Genomic DNA, 22798 nt, shown 5'->3' with positions numbered 1-22798 from the left:
ATAGTATTGGGTATGGAATCGGTCACTTGTTCTTGTATTGATCTCACCTATATGTTGGTGCCTTAATATGGTAGTAGTATCATTTTGTTGAGGTTCAGAGTGGCAAGGTGATATAGACTTTGGGTCTCTTTGGGTGTGAGTTTCTTTTCAAGAGGGGTTTTCCACAAATCTTCATGTTGCGGTTTTCATCCTCTTTATGGTTATAAATTTCTACTTGTGATTTATCATTTGTAATCGAATTTGGTTGCATTAAGATTTATATATTTCATTGTAAAGTTGCAGTCTCTTTTTAACATATTTATGGTGTCTTACAAGACAATTAGTAAGAGGAAGATAATATTTGATCGGATCTACAGAATCCTTCAGGCAATACAAGTATTTTCTTACTAAATATTTTTCATTGATATGAATTTTATTATATTAGCCCGAGGAACTCAAATTTGCAATCATGCCAATGCTAAAAATATCGAATGCTTTCTATTTGGATTGGCCAACATATGATTCTTGCCAATCGGAACAAATTGTATGTGCACATGGAGGATGTTGATAAAATCCTATCTAAGCTTACGTTAATTCGTTTCAAAGAAACTGCAAATTTATCAATGACTGGATCTTCTAAGTATCAAAACACCTCACTGTTTTCTCATCTCAGTAGCCAATTTGACAGCACTGAGTTTGAATTGAGTGCCTTCTTTCATTGTCTCTGAAAGATCTATATTTTATTTCCTCATCTTGATGATGAATCATGGAGTGTGATCTGGAACATTGATACAAAATTTTTACGCAGCTTTCACCTAGAAGCATTCTAATTAACTTTTAGAGATTGTGGAAATGCCCTGTCGTTTAATGAATTCATTTTCCCTACCTAAGTTATATAGCCGAGAATCTCTAATTTAATGAACTACATTTTCTTCTTCTCATTCTAGTACTGGCAAGCGAATTTGAAATTACAGCTACAACTGGTGCAACTAGTTGTCTAGCTTATCAAGATTGGCTTGTCTGTCAGAAGAGAGTATCTCCAACACACTCTCTGCATGATTGCATTATTGTGAACTTCCTAGTTTAGAGGAATATTTAATATTCCATATTGGAGCTCTTAAATGCTTTTCTGTCTCAAGATTTGTTCAGTGTTTATTGGCTTGCTGCAAACCATCTACAGTCTGTACCTTACATGTTTAGCCTGCTGGATCTCAATTGCCTCTTATTGTGACCCTTCGAATGAAGCCTATGTGGGTTGTTATTTTGGAATATAGCTATGCTGCCTATTGATCTATTTACAGGAGCAGCATTGGTATTGCTTGGGCAATTTAATTTGATCAAGAGAATTTTTTTTCTTTAGATGCAATTGTCAAGTGAGTTTAACTATTCTAGGTCCTATGGCTCTATTAGGTCACTGGAAATCAAACTCATTCCTTTGCTATTCTACCTAAATCAGTATGGAGGGCTGTTCCCCTAAGAACCCTGGGTAAGTGTGACAACACTTACCACTAGACTTGAAGCTGGGAAAATTTTCTGTTGTTGTTCTTTTAGAAGATTTGATGTAGCTAATTAATTTTGGACAACACATTCTATGACAACTTGCAGTGCCATCCTAAGGCATTATTCATTCTAGGCTACTGCACTCTTCCATGATGGAGGTACTTCACGATTCATGGATGAATGCTCATTACATGAGTGCAACTGAGGAAGTCCAATATTGCATGTATGGATCTGGCTTTTCTCTGTTGATTAAAGCCCGTGTATTTTTTGTTAGGTGGCTTGGTCTGGGACCAGAATTATATACCTCGTGTGTTTTCCCTGTTTTGCTGTTAATACACAGGTAACTTGACCAGCTAAAGTATGTAGCACTGTGAAGCCGTAGTGTACAGTAAGAAAATTAAGAGAAACCAATTTCAATGTAAAACAGAAAAGATTAAGTACTTTTATCAATTCAAAATAACTTTGCTAATACAATCCTTCTGTTCAATTTATTAATCGTTTGCATTGCAGAAGTGAAGAACTGAGAGGAAATAAGAAAACGAAATGAGAAAAATGGTAGAGAGAAATAGCAAAATGCTATTTCTTTAAGAATTTGTTAAGGGGCTCACCCTTCCAACTCTTTGATGGGGTCTTGAAAGAAAGAAATCAATACCAATTTTTTCTGTGTGAGTGAATGATGATAAAGATCACTCTGTCAACTTAACAAGTAAAATGGCTTTAAAGCATTTCAGAATCTCCTCACCAATCCATTTGACTTTTAGAAAACTAGATTGATTGTTGACATAAGGAATACCCTCTTCCTTCACTCAACATGCTCTTTATTTAATAGGGCTTAAGTTACATAAGATACATTTGATTTGATGACTTATGTGTTTTTTTCCCAATAAAATTGGCTGTCATAACACCATAGTTACCGATTTGGATGCGGATCCGGATGTGGACTCAGGAAGCGGGTGAGCGATTTTTTTTTGGGGGATGCAGATGCGTATGAATGCGTGGGTATATATATCTCAAAAATATATATTCAAATACACACACACACACATACAGTATGTATATGCAAAGAAATAGAAGAAGTATACAAAATTAAAACATTTGATAGTATGATACTTGTAACTTCACATTGAACTTCAAATATCAATAAGATTATAAACCATATCATATACGTCCATGTTCACGATTCCAGTGCAAGTCAGCACAAGTACAAAATCAAAATATAGTTCATTAGTCAATTTTCATCAATCCAAATCCAAGTGAAATGGATTCACAAAAAAATCATCTCTTTTAGGGCCGTTTTAGGGTTTAGGAACAAAAAAATGTATTTCCTCATGAGCTAATGAAGTCTTTTAAGTGGCAAAAGTTAAATCCAGCCTTTTCAGCTGTCTATACCCGCAAAGGAGCCCAGGTACGTGCTGAAGCTGGCCAGCTTCCACCCACCTCTACTTCTAAATCCGCCTCTGATCGCATCCGCTTCCACCTCTACAGGCAGGAAGCTTGAATTGGTATCCAAGCATAAAACTATTGTGGTAGAATATATGCTTGTGAAACAATGTGTCTAATGAAATGAAGTAATTGTCATAATAATGTAACATAACATATATGGTTGTCTTCTTTTTTGAGAAATGGTTCAAGATATATTTTCAACATTAAAGGAGTTAAATAATGTCAGTGTTCTCTCTACAATTAGAGATGCAAAAAAGCCAAACTAGGAAACAAGTAAGATAATCCACTCAACCTTAGTGCCAATTTTTTGTTGCATTAGGTTGAGTGAGTGCATAGCACAAGGTGTCCAAAAATGTGTTAGTATCGCTTGTGAACCGATAAGTCAGCAGCCCTACAATTCTTTGCATTTTCGGTTACAACTTGAACAACATTATGAGGGCCAACTTGCTCAATGGCTTGGATGAAAATGTTTGCAATGAAAGGACCGTCCTTTACCTAACCTTCACAATCCACAACTCTCAAAAACATTGCACCTCTTGTAGACACTGCAATAACATTCACTAGAGGACGGTTCCTCTCATCTTTCCATCCATCCGATACTATTATGACACCCATTTCAGTCCATGAATCCTTGATGGGCAGCATGGCTGCGTCTACACGGGCCACCTCGTCATCAAGTAAAGTGGTGCAGATCTTCTCATAACCAGGGCTCTTGAACCCCTCTGGAGCCTCATTAATTGCTCTCACCATGTATTGCCTATATGGTGAGCAAACAACATTAAATGATAATCCATTTGCATATACACATCTTGCTATGGCTTGATCAGCAATGTCTTTAGCTTCATTTTGAAATGATGCTTCCAATGGTCCCATTGCTTTCTTACTTACAAGCTGTTGTTGAGGAGAACGTAAGAATGGATGACCCTCAGCCGGTGGTTCATTGGTAATAGAAGTTGAAGACATAGATGACATTTTCTCTTTCTTTGAAGGCCTACCACTTTGCAACAGATGAGAAGCACTTGCCCTCCTAGCAGCTTCATTTGCTTGCTTTTGTTCTCGAATGTATTTGTTCACAATGTGGTTTGGAAGGAGGGTTTTAGGTAGCCTTCCGTTTACTCTCGAGTTCCCTGTACAAAATTTAATGCCTTTTTGAGGAATAAAGCACAAATGTGCTTTCACTCTACTATAGGAACTACTTGATTCCTCTTTGCAATGGCTGCAAATCCATACACAACCGTCTCCACCTAGCATTGATTGAAGTATTTCCACGTACTTCCATAACGGGGAGCATCTGTTGATTTTGAAGTGGGGGTTTTTGGTGCCAAAACCACTTGCAACCATTATGTAAATCTACAAAGAACACAACCATTATGAGTTTGATGAAATAGTTATTAGCAGAAAAGAAGAGTTTCATTATGTGAAAATTTGAAATAAATACTTGACATTGTAATATTTTTAATGTTTCTATAATTTTAACCTAAGTCACAAGATTCGCTGAATTTTATCCATGAACTTCAAATTTTAGCGAATTTTTATCCTCTCCGAACTTCATCCGAATTTAATGATATTCAATATAATATTATTATTTATAATAAGATTATTTTATTTTAAAATAATATTAAGTTATTTAGTTTAATTATTTAACAATGTTAAACTATTTTGACAATTTTGTGGATATACCACTTATATTTAAAAATAGATAAATATATATATAAGTTCAATTTAATGCCAATTTCTTGTCCAAATTTTTACCTTTACCTAAGTTCATCCGAATTTTATGATCAGCGAACTCGAATTCAAATTCGAACCTTGTGACTTAGATTTTAACCTTAGACAGGACTAGAAATGGTTTCCATTTGCATTCAGAGCATCATTTTAATTCTGTCTTACAAAAGCTTTGTTGTAGTGATGGTGCTTTAAATAATACAAAATGGTTATTCTTTGCTCTGCTCTAAAATAGAAGTATTAAATATTAACTTTTGTTATGTTACAACAATAAAATCTGCAAAAAATTTAAAAACATGTGCCATTAACTGTATTTACATACAGGTATATCTGCAGCTGTGTATATGCTCCAAGTCTACGTTTGTATCTTTGTATCTGCAGCGCTAAGTCATTCCTTGTATCTGCGGTTGTGTATAGCCAAAATGCCCTTCAGTCTTCCCGTCGCGAAAGAGGGATGTCAGTCGTCAAATGTCTTAGCCATTCCTTGTATCTGCGGCTGTGTATAGTTTTGCAATTTTAACTTAGCCAAATCAATGTCGGTCATCGTTTTAGGGCTATGTTGACTGATGTGGCAAACAAAATAAATTAAAAAACTCCAAAAAATCCCGCTAAAGTCAAATTTCATCTTGAATTCACTTGACTAGGGTCAAAGTTGTTCCGGGTGTGAAAATAAACAACGAATTTCATTGGCACTCGTGGCAAATTCGTCTAGGGTCCTGTGGGTCGAATTTTGAGCGAATGCATCAGACTGTGGGCAAATTTATAGCAATTTCGAATTATATACAACTTGGCATCGAACCGAGTAGCGATTTTGCCTGGGAAGCAGTGAGTATGGCAAGTTAGTCATAAAATCATCAGTCTTTCTTGACTGAAATGCTTATGGGAACTTATGGAGTGTCTTGGATTAATACTTCGGCCAGCCAAATAATTGCTCATGAAAAACATTGACTTAAGAGAGTTTTATTGAGTCGTATGTCTCAATCTCCCTTAGAATGTCATTCAGTTTCTGACTTGGTTTGCGCCCTTTTATCATAGCCCAAGTTGGATTTGAGAGTACCTCTTCAATGGCCAAGTTGTGATACCCAATGCCAATGCAAATTAAATACCTTAAAAAAAGGGCTTGATGCTTCAGAGCTGATATTCAATATAAAGACTAGTGAATTTCTCGCATGGTTTTTTGCACCTAGCTTCTTTGGAAGCTGTGCTATATATACTAGGCTAAGTTATCAATTCTGGTTAGGGGTTAGTTATGTGTATGGGGGTTTCATGGTATAACATCATGACAACTGGTTCTGGTATGAACCAGTTGTGTGTGTAAAAATGCAGATACAAGAAAATAAAAAAATGTAAAAAATTGCAAATGCATTTGTTTATAATATTATATCTTATATAATAATGACATTTGAAACTTTGATAATATGATTCTTCATCATTGATCAACGGTAGTTACAAATTATTTGTCAATTTCCAGTTCAAAATTTAAATATAATGTCATATATTGTATATGTCTGGGATGATTAAAATGAGAATATTACAACTGCAAATTTTGGAAATATCACAATTTTTTTTTGTATCTTGATCATCAATTTTGATCAAAAGCATCTAGATCAAATTCGTCACTTGGTTCACATTATTTGAAATTTTGAACCACAAGAAAATGGAGTCCCACTCTCACTAAGCACATCATGTGCAAGGGCCTTTCACCATCTATATTGGCTCTAACAAGCTCTACAAGAGACATATTGACTATAATATTATATCTTATATAATAATGACATATGAAACTTTGATAATATGATTCTTCATCATTGATCAATGGTAGTTACAAATTATTTGTCAATTTCCAGTTCAAAATTTAAATATAATGTCATATATTATATATGTCTGGGATGATTAAAATGAGAATATTGCAACTGCAAATTTTGAAAATAACACAATTTTTTTTGTATCTTGATCATCAATTTTGATCAAAAGCATCTAGATCAAATTCATCACTTGGCTCACATTATTTGAAATTTTGAACCACAAGAAAATGGAGTCCCACCTCACTAAGCACAACATGTGCAAGGGCCTTTCACCATCTACATTGACTCTAACAAGCTCTACAAGAGATGCATCTTGGTAACCTCAGTTGTTATATCTCAAAGTTTTGTTGTCTCTTCCTTTGTAGTGTGCCTTATGTGAGGAGATAGACCAACCTGTTATGCATCTTTGGGTGATGATGTTAGATTCATTTGGAATCATTCATGAATTCATCCTGCTGATTCCAGCTTTATGTGGGCATTTTCCAGCTATTTCTATGGCTAGGTGACAAATTTCACATTTTGTTTACCTAAACCCTAAATCATGGTCACTTCCACTTACCCTCTATAAAACCCTTTGATTTCTTTCATTGGCTATGGATATGGCCATGGCTCAAGATCCTTGTGTAGTGTAAAGCATTTTCTCACAATATCTTGCTGTGGCATCATGTTGTCACCTGAAATCTTTTCTTAAGCAATGGTTTGAAGCTTTTGAAAATACATTCGTGAGTATGAGAACAATGAATGCTTTCTGCTTTTCTACTTTGGTGTAATCATTTCTCAAATGAGTTGAAGACATGCTGTAGAAATCTCATTGTGTTGCAGTCGAGAAGAATTCAGACTTTGAGTTTTGGATGATGTGGCTAGACCTGCTTAACATCTACTTCTTACTTTTGTTTCTTAACTTTGATAAGTGGTGAGGGGCGGGGCAAATTATATACCATATATCAGTCATCCTCACCACTTTAGCATGTCACGTGAACCCAGAGTTGATAAACCTATCTAATCATAATTTGGACACAAAATTCTTTAGACATCAAATTCAAGGCTCAAAAATAGAAACTTAAATGAGACTTTCTTATCATAATTTGGATCTAAAGCTCTGGAGGCATCTCATATTGATTCAATACAGAATCCTGGTTTGGATGAAGTTTTGAGCAAGATTTGATTACCTTGTAGTCCTATGGTCTGTGAAGTAAGAATATTTCAAGTCCAGTCTCTATGTTAAAGGCTCAGTATTGAATCTTGGTTTGGATGAAGTTTTGAGTACCTTGTAGTCCTATGGTCTGTGATATATATTTTTCAAGTACTGTCTTTGGATTAGTGTATATTTGACAATCTAAAGATTAAATACCTTAGACATAAAATTTTGTGAAGTCCTTAGTTATTTGTATAGTTGCGAAGTTTGAATTTTTTTAACAGCCCTAGAAATAAAATTTTGTGCAAGTCCCTAGCTATTTGTATAATTGGGTGCTTTCTGATTTGTATAGCTGGGTGAAGCTTGAACTTTTTTGTTTTTGATGATCCAAGTATCATAGAGATGAGACAGATCATATTCATATTGAACTTTGGATGCTCTATTCTTTAATTCTTTTGAAGAGGGAACATTGGTAAGTCCTATTTCATCTTGGTTATTGGGAAACATTGGATACCTATCAACCTAAGGATTGGAATGGCTTGAAGTGTCTCACTTTGTCTTTCAGCTTTAAGGTTTTTCTATTTGATTCGAGGAGAATAAATATGAAAGCTTTCATATTCCATCAGGAATTTCGGGTGCTTTAATCCTTTAACTCACTTTTGAAGATGTTTTCAGCACATTATTTTTAAGTCTTTTATCATGGGATTGGGTAACTAAGGCTGGTTAACAATCACTCTAAAAGATTGGAGGAATAGTTTAAAAGATGCTGTTGATAAGCTTAGGTCTTGGGTGAAAGTTACATATACCCTTAGGTAAGATTTCCCACTAACATAGTTTCAAGAGCAGAGTGCTTATTCATTGTTTGAGTCATGATATCATACAAAGGCCTAGCTTATTACAAGGTAATTGGTAAATACTTGCTTATTAATAACAGAGACCGAAAGGTCAATTTATACAAAAGGAAGAGACGATGTTTCCTTAGGAAACGATCGTAAAGAATAGAAACATTCTATTCCAGAGAAAGCAAAAAACGAAAGCAAACTAAAGCTAAAGATATTTACAAGATAACCATTAACTAATAATAGACGTCTTATCTATTATTGTAATACCCTCCCTTAATGGTTAATCTATCTAACACACCAATCTGTCCTCTGAATTTGACAAACTTATCAGGACCAAGAGGCTTGGTGAGAATGTCTGCAGTCTGATCTGAGGTAGGAACATACTGCAGATCTATAGTCCCGTCTTCAACCAGCTGTCGTATGTAATGACAATGAACATCCACATGCTTGGTTCGTTCATGGAAGACTGGATTCCGTGCTAACTTGATAACGCCTTCGTTATCAACAAACAGAGTAGTCGGTCCTGCTGGTGACATCTGCATATCCCCAAGCATTCGACAAAGCCAGACAGCTTCACATCCTGCCTTAACAGTCCCTCTGTATTCAGCCTCTGTAGAAGAGAGAGAAACTGCCTGCTGCTTCTTGCTGGTCCATGTGACTGCACCGGATCCCAAACTGAACACATATCCAGATGTTGACTTTTTATCATCAACAGAGCCTGCCCAATCTGAATCTGTGAACCCACTGAGTTTAGGATTAGAACTCCGAGAATACAGAAGTCCATAATCAGAAGTGCCCTTCACATAACGAAGCACACGCTTTGTTGCCATCCAATGATCAGCCTTAGGAGCTGTCATAAAGCGTGAAATATAGCTGACTGCGAAGCTGATATCAGGCCTAGTAGCAGATAGGTAGATGAGGCTGCCTACTAGTTGCCTATACGTAGTATCATCAACGAAAGGAGAATCAGACTTGGCTGATAACTTGAGACCTTTCTCCATAGGTGTAGATGCAGGTTTGCAATCCTGCATTCGGAATTTGTCTAACAAGGCTCTGGCATATTTGGACTGAGAGATGAATATACCAAAAGACTGTTGCCAAACTTCAACACCTAAGCAATAATGCATGAGCCCAAGGTCAGTCATATCAAAAGACTGGCATAAGTGTTGTTTGATTCCCTGAATCAAAGATGCCGAACTGCTAGTGATGATCAGATCATCCACATAGATAACCAGAAGGATGATGTCACTGTCAATAGTCTTGATGTACAGATTTGAGTTTGAAGAACTCCTCTTGAAGCCTTGATCACTGAGGTACGTATCAATCTTGATGTACCATGCCCGAGGGGCCTGCTTCAAACCATAGAGAGCTTTTACCAATCTGAGAACCTGATGGTCTTTACCAGCAACCTTGAAACCAGGAGGCTGCGTCATGTAGACCTCTTCATGGAGATCACCATTCAGGAAAGCACTCTTTACGTCCATCTGATGGACCTTCCAGCCAAACTGTGCTGCCATGGCTAAGACTAATCTGATGGTGCTCATCTTTGCAGTAGGAGCAAAGGTCTCCTCATAATCAATGCCCTGACGCTGAGAAAAGCCCTTTGCCACTAAATGAGCTTTGTACTTATCCAAAGTACCATCTGATTTGTATTTGATTTTGTAGACCCATTTGCAGCTAATGGGTTTCTTCCCTGGGGGAAGATCAGAAAGGACCCAAGTGTTGTTCTTCAGCAGGCTCTGGTGTTCAGATTGCATGGCCTGTTCCCACTCTGGAATTCCTTTAGCCTCGAAATATGTTTGAGGTTCAAACACACTGTGAATGTTGGCCATAAGAGAAAAGTTAACAGAATCTATAGTTTTGCTCTTTTTCCGAGTAGTTCACCCATCAATGAGCTCATCATCATGAAGATCAGCAAGTGTCTTAGCCCACCACTTAGGCCGGAGAGGAGAATGACCAACAGTAGTACTAGGAGATGCTTGATCAGCAGGATCCTGATCAGAAGAATCTGGATCAAACTCAGGTGAAGCATCTTCAAAACGAGGTGATCCTGCAGGAGAAGCCGGAGGTGGCTGTATAGGTATCACTGGCAGGACTGGAGCTGTAGGAGCTACTGGAGCCCTCCCATCAGGTGGACCTAATGGAAGCCGAACTCCCAAATCATGAATCTGCATAGGCTGGACTGTTGGATCAGGAACAGGAGAAACAGGCATGAATGGTCCTCGCTGCTCATCAAAGACTACATCGCGGCTGTATATGAGACGAGATGTCTCAACATCAATAAGGCGGTAGGCTTTGTGAAGACTGCTATATCCAGCAAGCATCAGTTTCTGACTCTTGGCATCCAACTTGGTGCGTGAAGCATCAGGGATCCAAACAAAAGCAAGAGAGCCAAAAACCTTCAGGTGGCTGATTTTGGGCTTGCGACCTGACCAGGCCTCTTCCGGAGTTTTACCTTTGACCGCCACTGTGGGTGACCGGTTCAACAGATAAAATGCAGTGTTAACTGCTTCTGCCCAAAAACGCTTCGGAACATGTCTGTGTTTGAGCATGGAACGAGCCATCTCGGTGATTGTCCTGTTCCGACGTTCAACTACACTGTTCTGTTGTGGCGTGTGGGGTGTGGTGAACTGGCGTTGGATGCCATGTGTATCCAAGAAGCTGGAGAAAACATTAGAACAAAATTCCCCCCCATTGTCTGATCTAAGAGCAATAATAGATTTCCCAGACTCTTTTTCAACTAAGGGTTTAAACTTCTGAAATACAATAAATGCATCGGATTTCTTTTTAAGAAAATACACCTACATTTTTTTACTGAAATCATCTACAAACAACAGAAAATACCTGTATCCAAGAACAGAAGGAGTGGCCATAGGGCCGCAGATATCAGCATGAACAAGCTGAAGTACTTGAGAAGCTCGCCAAGAATCGCCACTGGGAAAAGGTGTGCGATGTTGCTTCCCAGCCTGACATGCGTCACAAACTCCAAGGTGTTGGGTTTGAATCTTTGGCAAACCAAGAACAAGCTCATCCCGAGCAAGTTGTGAGAGATAATGCACATTTAAGTGCCCATATCGCTGATGCCAAAGTGTGCTGATGGAAGATCGCCGAGCAGCCATAGCTAAGTCCCGAGAATCACCAGAATCAGTAAGTCTGAAAAGACCATGATCCTCAAGACCAACTGCAACAGTATACTTAGTCGCCCGATCAGTGATGGTGCACTGATGTGAACTGAAGATGACTGCCAAGTGTGGAGAATGTCGCAACAACTGACTGACCGAGAGTAGATTTAGTTCCATCCCTGGAACGTAGTACGCATCAAGGAATATGAGCTTCCTCCCAACAGACTGAATTTGAATGTTGCCTTTACCAACAACCGTGTACTCTTCTCCACCACCAAAGATAACAGAATCTGAATAAGGCTGGTAGTCAGTAAACCAGTCTCTGCGGTGAGTGAAATGTCGAGAGGCACCTGAATCAATGTACCAGGCAGATGACTGTACATGATCTGCGGGTCTTTTAGCCATGAAGGCGTAAAAGGCAGATTCCACTTGCTCAGTGTGCTCTGCACTGTTCGCTTTGGGTTGCGAACCTGATTGCTTAGACTGGGCAGCTAAGCGTTTCCGACATGCAACCTTCATGTGACCATACTTGTGGCAATAGTTGCATTGAATGTTCTTCTTTTTGGTACCATCGGATGCTGGAGCAGAAGACTTCTGCTGAGATGGTTGCCGAAATTCGCCCTTATCCTTCTGAAAGGATTTCGCAACAAAGGCTTGCTCAGTGGAGGTGGAACTGGAGCTGCTACCGAATTGTTGTTTCCACCGATCTTGCTGAAGTAGCAGGGTGCAGAGATCAGTGAACTTTAGATCAACACCAGTAGATGTGATGTTGAGAGTCTCGATAAAATGCTCATAGGAATTTGGTAAACTCCGAAGAGTGATTACCACAATATCCTCTTCCTCCATCTTGCGACCGATGGCAAGTAACTGATCACGGATTTCCTGATTCCGATTCAGGTGTGCCTGGAGCGAGGTGCGCTCATCCATGACAATAGAAAACAGAGTGTTTTTCAGAAAGAAGGCTCTGCTCTTGTCGGAAGTCTCATGAAGACCTTTTAGATGTGTCCAGATTTCGGCCGCTGTCTTGCCGGATGGAATCTGAGAAAGCTGGTCATCAGCTACGGAGAGTTTGAGAAGCATTACTGCCTCTCGATTGTTCAAATCCCATGTATCTTGATCAGGACCCGGAGAAGTCGGACGCTGCTTAACACCCAGAACAAGTTGATCGGTGTTTCGATATTCGAAGATTGCGATGATGCGCTGCTTCCAGGTTCCATAATTGCGACCATTGAATTTGGAATTATGCTCGAGCAGAATATTTGTCAGAGATGCCATGGCAGGTTTTTCAATGAAAAACTGTGAAAATCTGTGAAGGCACGTTCTTCGAGGCAAAAATACGGAAGACCCAGAAGAATCAGAGAATGACCCAAAAGAGAGCTCGAAAAACCCAGAAGGAATCTGCTGTCGTTTTCTGAATCCGTTGGCTCGAAAATTGAGGCACCCAGAAAAACGGACGACAACCCAGTTGAGCTCTCGAAAAACCCACCAAGAATCTGCAAACAAAATGTTTTTTCGACCCCAAAAATTAGGGTTTCGAAAAAAAATGGCCCTAGCTGAAAAAAGCTTGAAAAAACTTAAGATTTCTTGATGAAAAATGGTCGAATCTACTTCCCAGAGCACGATGACAGACTGAGACGGCTAAGAGCATGAAGATTTGATATAGAAACATGCAGATTTTCACCCCAAAAACGCGAGTCTCCAAAAAAGGCCACGATTTCCATGCGATTTGCAGACCCGTAATTCGAGAATTTCTCCAAGCAGAAAAACCCTAGGTGGGTTTTGGAGAAATTAGCTGAAATAATTTTGGAAAAATTTAAACAAATAATTTCAAGAAGAAATTATAAATTTTTCCGAAAAAATTTAAGTATTTAGCTCTGATACCATATTACAAGGTAATTGGTAAATACTTGCTTATTAATAACAGAGACCGAAAGGTCAATTTATACAAAAGGAAGAGACGATGTTTCCTTAGGAAACGATCGTAAAGAATAGAAACATTCTATTCCAGAGAAAGCAAAAAACGAAAGCAAACTAAAGCTAAAGATATTTACAAGATAACCATTAACTAATAATAGACGTCTTATCTATTATTGTAATATAGCTTCCGAGTTGTCAATCCCAGAGAGTCAGTATAGAAGCTCTAGGTCTTATTTCAGCAGGCAGGCTTTCAAACATGTTGCTTGTTTCAGAAGTACATTACCTTGGATTTTTAGAACCTTGAGTCCTCAATGTGGAAAAATTCATTGAGTTCATATATGGTTTATTTGATGTTTATTGCGACTTTATGTGGATGTTGGATGATTTATATTATGGATTTCTGGGATCTAAGAAATTAGGTGCATCACCTAATACACTCCCTGGGTAGGAAAGCATTGGATTTATGATTAAAAACCATTTTTTTCCTATTCATGGCTTAATATTCTACATTAGTATTAGTGGGTATGGAACTATTCAGACAATAGAAGTAGATAACATTAATCTTAAAATCTCTCCATAGATCGCAATACTTTAGCCGGGATTGGATTTGTTGGTGTGAAAAGGGTATTTTACCTAGCTAGTTCTTTACCTAGGTATTAATCACACATGTTTACTTAGGGTACACATTTTCTAGAAGCCTTAGTTGCTTCCTAGGTGTAATAATAGTTATTATGTAAAAATCTCTCATAACATTAAAACATGTCAAAATCTCTTGCAATGCTATGTTCATCTGGACCTCTATAAAAAGGGGTTCCCTTTGTAATCTCATCCATGTTCTACCAATCTATCATTTGCATCTTTGATTGAATAGTGTCACTCTCTCATAACTGATCTCTCCTGCGCTTTCATGAATTGCCTAGATCTTGGGTGACATACCAACTTTTACAGGATTACCTTTGACATCATCAAACCTGCATTTATGGGCTGCATTGATATATTGGGTAATTAACTGATTCCAGATCAGGACAAAGCTCAAGTTGACTCAGAAAATGCTACAAGTATCCTGAGTCAACTAAGGCCTACATGCATTGCTTTCTTTGAGATAAGAGTTAAGCCCATCTTCAATTTCTGCTTCTTGTTCTTAGTTCCTTTTGATTCTGCATATGTGATGCTTTTTGGGTTTGTAGTATATGCAATGCAGGTAGGTAGATGTTTTTAAATTTTTTTGTCCATGTTTTCCCAGTTACGAGGACATGGAAGTCAAAGATTATTACGTTCCTTTGGTACTCCTTGCATAGGCGTTGCCTCTATGGACATTATTATTTTTCTTTTATTGAGGTGGATCTGAATAAGGGTTACCTTTCAAGCATGTGTGAGGAAGATGCACTTGGCGAGCCTCAATTTAAACTCCTTTGAAGTAGCTTCTCAAAGAAAATGGCCTATCATAAATCTGTATGCTTCTTTAACCTAATTTCTCAAATTTGGAGGCCTTCCAACTTAATATTGCCTTTGCTTTTACTTGGGGAGATATGGAATGAACCTAAAAAGCTTTGCAAAAATTCCGAGCCAACACAAACACTCGAATCTTCGAGCCTTAAATTGGTTTCCAAATTCTAAAAACATAAAAAATGTATTATTCTGAAATAAATCTCAGGGATCCTATAACTTGTTTCCATGATCTCCTTCTGTCCCAGTTAAAAAAATTGCTGAGCAGGATCCATGCATTGGTGGACACAATCCAAAAATTCAGTTTCGATTCCATCTATGGTATCCCAAATAATTGATGATGGTTATGTGACTTGACACAGAATATCTGGCCTATGTACAAACAATTGGGGGCATTGGAGGTTGTAGGGATTCTCCTGGCCATTGATTTTGATTGCTTGGACCTTAGCCAGATGCCAAGGGACATCCCGTTACTTGAAAACTCTTGAAACAAGATTCTCTGCCAGTGTGGTCTTGACTGTGATTATTCTCAATCTTTCTCATCCATTGAGCCTGGAATGGTGAACTTTATACTAGAAAAAGAATAGTCTACCGGCCTTGCAATGATAGATCTCTTTGGATGCTCTCATGAGCCTTACTGCAGGGATTTAACAATGTCTAGCATTCTGGTCAGAATGGATGGCATGAGAGGAACAATTGCAGACTGGCCTTTGATCTCCTTGTGAGTATTGTATGTGCCTTTAGCCTGGACTTTAATCTCCATCTGTTCCTGGATGGATTTTTCTTTTGTAAGTTCTCCTTCTCAAGAATGATAAATATATCATATGGTCAACTACACCCGTAGTTTGTTAGTGTAGTTTTTTTATTTTTACTATTTTGCTAGGTTTTTCCTACACTTTTAATTATCTCGCTTAGGTTAATAAAGCATGTCTTATTAGGTGAATGGTTGTGAGGTGTCACCTTCCTACATGTGAGCATCCATTAGCTATCTTAGGAAGATACTTTGCTATCTTTAGTCCGATAGATGGTTGCTCCTCATTGGTTGGTGTTGCCACCTCCTCCCTCTTCCTAGCCTATATAAGCATGCTACCTGGCTTGTATTTGTATCTCTTGTTTTTGCATCCTCTTAATGCTATTTTGTTTCCAGCATTTGCATTACTCTCTTGGAGACTAACTCTATAATGCTATTTTGATTTTGTATCATTTGCATTCATAGTTTAGATATTTACTCTTTGCACTAGTTTTTTGGGTTATTAATCTTTTCAGATTCTAACATGGTATCAGAGCTTTTCTATGTGCAAGAGTAGATTTTAGTTTCCTTATTCGAGAGATTCGGGGGGGGGGGGGAAATAAACTTTATTGTAGTTTTTTGAAAAACGAAGTATGCTCTTCTCTTGCATCTTTGGATGATCTTGAGAATCAGAAAAGTTTTGACAAAAACAGTTTTTCTCTGAGGTTTCAATCTCAAATCTGACAACCAACTTGCATATTTGGAGTTTTCAATCAGTTTTGCAAGTTCCAGCATACCATTGATAGACTTAAGAAGCTCATCCAGCATTTGCACGTCATATTTTGGTTGTTGGGGTCGTTTTTTGATTTTTGGAGCCGTTTTTTACTGTTAAAGGCGTCTGATTTACACTACAACAACATCTTCTATACATCAGCAAGAAAAACGCTTTCTGGGTTTTGTTCGCAGCCCCGAAAAACCATCTGGGTATCTTTTAGATTTTGCATGCAAGCTGTATATTTTTCAGAATCGAGCATGCAAAGCTACAGCCATACCCCTCTCCGTTGGCAGTCGCAGATTTGAATGCAGTTTTCAAATGTCTCGTTCTTGCTCATACGGACTCCGATTTTGATGATTCTTGTTATGAACTTGGCTATTTTTTTGTGCTCTATCCACTAGTGGAGTTGGTTTTTTATTTTCATGCACGAATTCTTCAAAAATTGCAGATTCTCAGCCGTGACTATGCACAGTTCTCGTTTTGAAAACTTCGGAGGATCATAACTTTCTCATACGACCTCGTATCGAGGTGATTCTTTTTTTGAAAGTGCATATTTTTCGAGTAGATCGCAGTGGTACTATATGTTTCTTTGATTATTGTGCCCAAGTTTCACTTTTAGCATATGCTCTTCATGAGGAGGCTTTGTCGGTTTTTCTTCCGTAACTTGAGCATACGGACGTATTTTTTCGATCCAAAAAATGCATCAAAAAGCTGGTTCTGAGATGGAGATGATGGTACAGGTGTTTTTGATTTTTGCTACAGTCTGGTTGCCTATTTTGGCAGTCAAAGCCAAATGTTCTATTTTGCCTTCCGGGAGCCATATCTCGCTCATTCAGACTCTTTTCTGGGCTCGCCAGATATCGTTGGAAAGCTGGTTCTATGAGTTATTCAGTTGCAGAGGTCTTTTATCCAGATTCTACTCCAGGTTCTTTCTCTTTCGAGTTTTGCACTTTCACACTCTGGTGGATTACTTGGATTCTACAGGTCTTGGAATCTCTTCTTCTATTCTTTTGGCTCACTCTTCTTTCTGACTTCTGAGCATTGTATGCTTCTATTTTGTTGCATTCCTTTTTTTGTAAATGCACTGAGATAAAGTGCCTGCTTTTGCATATCTGGGATCTTGTACACCTTGTGTTTGTTTGTACTCGCACTCAGTTATAAAGTGCCATGGGGGGTCATGATGTTTTGCCATTTTGTGCTCATCCACCTTTGTCAAGTGAATTTTTCTTCCACGACATTAGCCCATGCAGTGTGTCGATGACACCGCCCTTTATCCCGTGCTTGTACTTCTATTGCACTATTGGTGTTCCTGATTCTTCTTCTTGCAGATGTTTTTGGCATTGCATTTCAGTGTTCCTGTCACCCCTCTCCCTGTTCAGCATTATGGGGGGTTCACTTGTTGTTCTATGCTTCTTTGGTTGATGGTTCGTGCCTTCTATTTCCATGGAGGTTCTACAGATCAGCATTTTGACAAAGTTTGCAACTTCATGCTTCAGAGATGCTTCATGCTCTTTTTTGTTCCTCTCTTTGGGACATTTCCTAGATTAGAGGCTTAGTTTCCTTCATCTAGTTCTTTTTCTTGTATTGGGTACCTGATTGGGCCTTGTTGCCGGGACCCATTTTCTTGCTTTCATAGCTTTGCTAGGTTAGCATCCACCTAAGCTTCGCTTATGGGGGGGTGTTAGTGTAGTTTTTTTATTTTTCCTATTTTGCTAGGTTTTTCCTACACTTTTAATAATCTCGCTTAGGTTAATAAAGCATGTCTTATTAGGTGAATGGTTGTGAGGTGTCACCTTCCTACATGTGAGCATCCATTAGCTATCTTAGGAAGATACTTTGCTATCTTTAGGCCGATAGATGGTTGCTCCTCATTGGTTGGTGTTGCCACCTCCTCCCTCTTCCTAGCCTATATGAGCATGCTACTTGGCTTGTATTTGTATCTCTTGTTTTTGCATCCTCTTAATGCTATTTTGCTTCCAGCATTTGCATTACTCTCTTGGAGACTAACTCTATGATGCTATTTTGATTTTGTATCATTTGCATTCATAGTTTAGATATTTACTCTTTGCACTAGTTTTTTGGGTTATTAATCTTTTCAGATTTTAACATAGTTTACGGCTATCTGCAAACAGATATTTGTATTTGGCACAAATTCCTTTTCTTTTACAATATGATATGATAGTAATAACTATGTAATAGTAAGTAATCAAGTACTGTTAATAAATAGACATCTTCTAAATTATATCTTCCATATATACAGTCTATTCACGTGCGAAGGTAGATAAATGTAGAAAACAAAATTCAATTTTTTTTAGTATAAAATATTGAATAAAAAATACTCACGATTAAAAGGGATGTAGCGCAGCTTGGTAGCGTGTTTGTATCCAATCTTCTTGAGTGAACTTTTACATCATTTTATGTAGAACATTGTGTAAACACTGCCTGTCCACCTGAAGGAGCAGGGCTGGTTGACAGCTTGGATGTTTAGGTGTGGCATTCATTTGTTCTAATTGTAAATGTATGCTATTGTTTTTAAATAATTGAACAAAGCTTTGAAAAGAACGGTAACCCAACCAGGAATAGTACTACCATTGACTTCTGATGAATTGTAAATAAGAAGGAATCATTGTTTGATGGTCATATTTGAGGATGTTAAATTAGTGTTAGGACTCGGGAGACACCACATGGAAAGTTCAAGTACAGCTCTATACACAAAGAAATACCTTCCATTTTGTTAGGAAGGGCATATAATGATGGCTGGGGATGGAAATGAATACCAGGTTACGTTGAAGTTGTGGGTGCTGGCTGTATCAATTTATTCCTTTCACTTTTTCTGTTTAACTTGTCTATCTGTGCTGGGATGGAGTTCCCATTATTTTTGGAATCTAAATAAATGTGGGGTTTTCTGTATTTTTGCTTATATTCGGCCTCTCCTCTTGGAGTGTAGCTGGCTGGTTGGTTTGATAATTTGTGATATTTCTATCAGGATACAACTGTGTGGTTTTTGAATCAAACTCATTGACCCATGTTTCATGAGATGGGTTCATGTGAACAATTACTCATGAGATGAGAGATGGGTTCTTGTGAACTACTCATGGAACATGGGTCAATGAGTTTGACTAAAAAACTACACAGTTGAATCCTGATAGCAATATAACATTTTTTTCTTTCTGTGGAAAATATCCTTCTCATCAGTTGGATAAAGTTGACAAACACCGTTTACTTCTAATTGTAAATGTGCATAAACATTTCCAGCTTAATTGAAGAGTTCACATGAACAAGAAGTCCAAGTGGGGGGAAACAATTGGCACCAACCATCATTTGACAAATCATAGTTATTTTATGTGGGCCTTGTCTTGATTAAATATTTTTAGTCAAGGCCTTACAACTAGACTTGGAAGTCTATTTTTTTGCTTCTGTTTTTTGTTTCCTTTCAATCGTTCACCTCCATTGCAACTCTCTGAATAGGCATGTCTTGTTTCGGATCTAAATTTTCTATGAACATTTCTCAACCCTTCATATCTGGCAATGGTTTGTGGTGTCATCTGTGATTTCTGGGCTATTTTGCTCTTTATGTGCGCAGCTATCAAGCAAAACTGCAGCAGAATCTGATGTATCTGGCTGCCATAGCTGATTCACAACCTCAATCACCAGCGGCTCATGCTCAGGTTGTTTTATGCTCTTCTTTTCATTGTGGTTTGATGCTTATAGCTATATTTTTGTTAATTGTACTTGTATACTATTATAGTCATACCTATTAATTCGTCTTGCAGATTCCCCCAAATGCGGCAATGCAACCTGGTGCACATTACATGCAACATCAACAACAACAACAACAACAAGTGGCACAGTCAGTCATGGCTGGAAGAGTTCCTATGCAATATGCACAACAGCTGCAACAGGAGCATCAGCATCAGCAACAGTTGCAGCAACAGCAACAGCAGCAGCAGCAGCAGCAGTTGCACCATCAGCATCAACAAGCTATTCACAGTCAGCTAGGAATGAACTCTGGAGGAAACAATGGCTTGCAAATGCTACATGGTGAGGCAGGTATGGGAGGAAATGGACCTCTTTCCTCTAGGGGCATGCCTGATTTTGGGCGTGGTAGTGCTGGCAATGCTGCAGAAGCGATGCAAGCAAACAGGGGCTTGGGGACAGATGCTCGAGTTGGAAATAAGCAAGATGGAGTAGCTTCAGGAAATGCTCATCAAGGCTCTGGTGATGGACATGGAACATCAGGAGGTGCACATAATGCAGATGAATCAGAGGCTTCTTACTTAAAAGCCTCTGAAGAAGAAGGAAATTAGATAGGCTTCAGTGTTGCATAAGAAATGAATGTGTGTGGAATCTGAGTTGTAGGATAGATAGTAATACCTATCAATGAGAGTCATTATATCTGAATCTTCCAAAAAATGTATGAAATAGATGGACTTGCTAGAAGTAATAAGATTGCTTGAGGATATTTAACAGAGGTATATATATTTCACTTGGATAGATCGAATTTTGTAATGTTTTCAAAAGTCATGTTCTGTAAGATTCTGGTGTATTTTTTCATGTTCTTTTAGGGCACTTGGATCTCCTGTTATCTAATGTTGGTAGGTGGATATTGATGGCATTTTATCTGAAAAGTGCCTTGTTTTCCTTTTTATATGGATGAAAAATTCCGATATTTGACTCCAATGTTTCTTGATTTTGGCATCTGATATATACTGAAGTCTAAAAGCCATTTATTTTGGTTTATCTGGTGGTAAACTGTTTCAACTGTTGAGCAAATATTGTTGCTACACTGTTTTTGTTTCATGTTGCACACTAAAGCCTGGGGGTGAGCTGCAACGAGATATTTGTGCTTGTACTTTGATGGTGCAAAACTATTTGTGATCTTCATAGATTACAAGAGCGATGCCAATCTATATGTTTTATAGCTTGACAAACAACCAGTATTGAGGAAACATTTCTTTGAGGATGCAGAATAGTAGTCCTAGAAATCTTGAACTCTAGTGCAAAAGGTAGTCCTAGAAATCAACAAAATTATCTTACTGCAAATTAATTACTCAAATATGCATAGGAAAAACAATCATTTTTGTTGCTTTCGACTGCATCCTAGATTTTATGCATAAAAGAAAAGCAGAGCGGTTTGGCCTTAACAATGGGGATTGGGCAACATCTGGTTCTTATGGATTGGGCACATCTTGTCTGTAAAAAGCTTTATATTTATATTGCATTTGCACCACAATCTTGTATCATTTTAAAACATTTTCTTTTTATTTAAGAGGCCACACATAAATCCATTTGCAGATAGAATAGCATACGCTGTGCAATAGAAAATGAATCTTCGTAGGCTGAAGATAAATATGAGGTATATGAACCCTCTCTCCTATAAATCCTAGTTGCCTACAAACATAAACTTAAACATTTGTGGACTCTGATTAGATTACTTTTATAAAATTGTAACATTGACCAAAAAGAAGTGATGATCCTCAAAATATGATGTAACTCGTAGTATAGCCATTAGTCAATCAATTCGTTAAAATGTTTGCATCTCTCATTTCAACGCAACCATAAATAGGGGTGAGACATTCTTACATCCCAGCACTTCCAAGTTTTCTAGGGCTTTAGGTAGAGATATTGCGAAGTAGTGTATCTACATTGCCAATCATTGTAGTGACGCGTTAAAAATAATGATAATTGATTGACCATTGGTGAATCACTCTCATCTATTTTGCCCACTCCAAAATCATGATATGCTTGGATATTTTCATAGATATTTATCACTAAACAATAAGAGATCAACGACTAGATTTATTGGAATATAAATAGGATATCAAAATTGCATACCATCTTCAAAATTTAATTGATTTATCCTATTCACAATGGTACCATCTCATCCGTTTATCACATGATATAGTTATAATTGATGTGACTAATCATTGTTGGTCGGTCACGATTAGATAGTCGTCAATTTCCATTATCTTTGGCACAATTTGCAACGCGAAGTAATAATCAAAGTCGGTCACGATTAAAAGTATTTCATTGGGTTCGTCATACTGTAATTGAGTCAAATCCCTTGAGGCGGGAGTTTTTCCATAGTTCTTAATGGCCGCGACTAATTTTGGCTCAACATATTCTGCTGGTGCTGGAGCATTAGCATTGGCTTTAGGTGATCATGGCACCTCCTCGGAGAAAACGATCAAGGAAATTTATTCGGAAGGTATTCTATGGGGTAAGGTTTCATCCTTGATACCATTTTGTCATTGTCAGACTTCGATAAAGCTTGTAAATGGCTTGAAAAATTTACTTTAATAGGATATTTTGTTGGTAGCATCCCTTTTGGAAGTGTGTTGTGGGATGGGATTGGGTCTTTAAGACATGACTCCCACAT

General features: G+C 37.9%; 1 protein-coding gene across 1 annotated transcript in view; it reads left to right on the top strand.

Moving 5' to 3' along the window:
* LOC149530625 (GRF1-interacting factor 2-like) overlaps nucleotides 1-21099 on the top strand; it is a 38958-nt gene extending 17859 nt beyond the window's left edge. Inside the window, exons 3-4 of the mRNA XM_089811395.1 lie at nucleotides 20003-20087; nucleotides 20193-21099. Of these exons, the coding sequence (XP_089667521.1) occupies nucleotides 20003-20087; nucleotides 20193-20726 (619 nt within the window). The 3' untranslated portion in view covers nucleotides 20727-21099. The remainder of the gene's footprint in view (nucleotides 1-20002; nucleotides 20088-20192) is intronic.
* The last annotated feature ends 1699 nt before the right edge of the window (nucleotides 21100-22798 follow it).

Source organism: Cupressus sempervirens, chromosome 11, assembly GCF_028749045.1.
Source record: "Cupressus sempervirens isolate cs-2001-9-10 chromosome 11, ASM2874904v1, whole genome shotgun sequence".
Classification (NCBI taxonomy): Eukaryota; Viridiplantae; Streptophyta; class Pinopsida; order Cupressales; family Cupressaceae; genus Cupressus; species Cupressus sempervirens.
The sequence above is the reverse complement of the archived record's forward strand: the minus strand, read 5'-3'. Positions and strand labels throughout refer to the sequence as shown.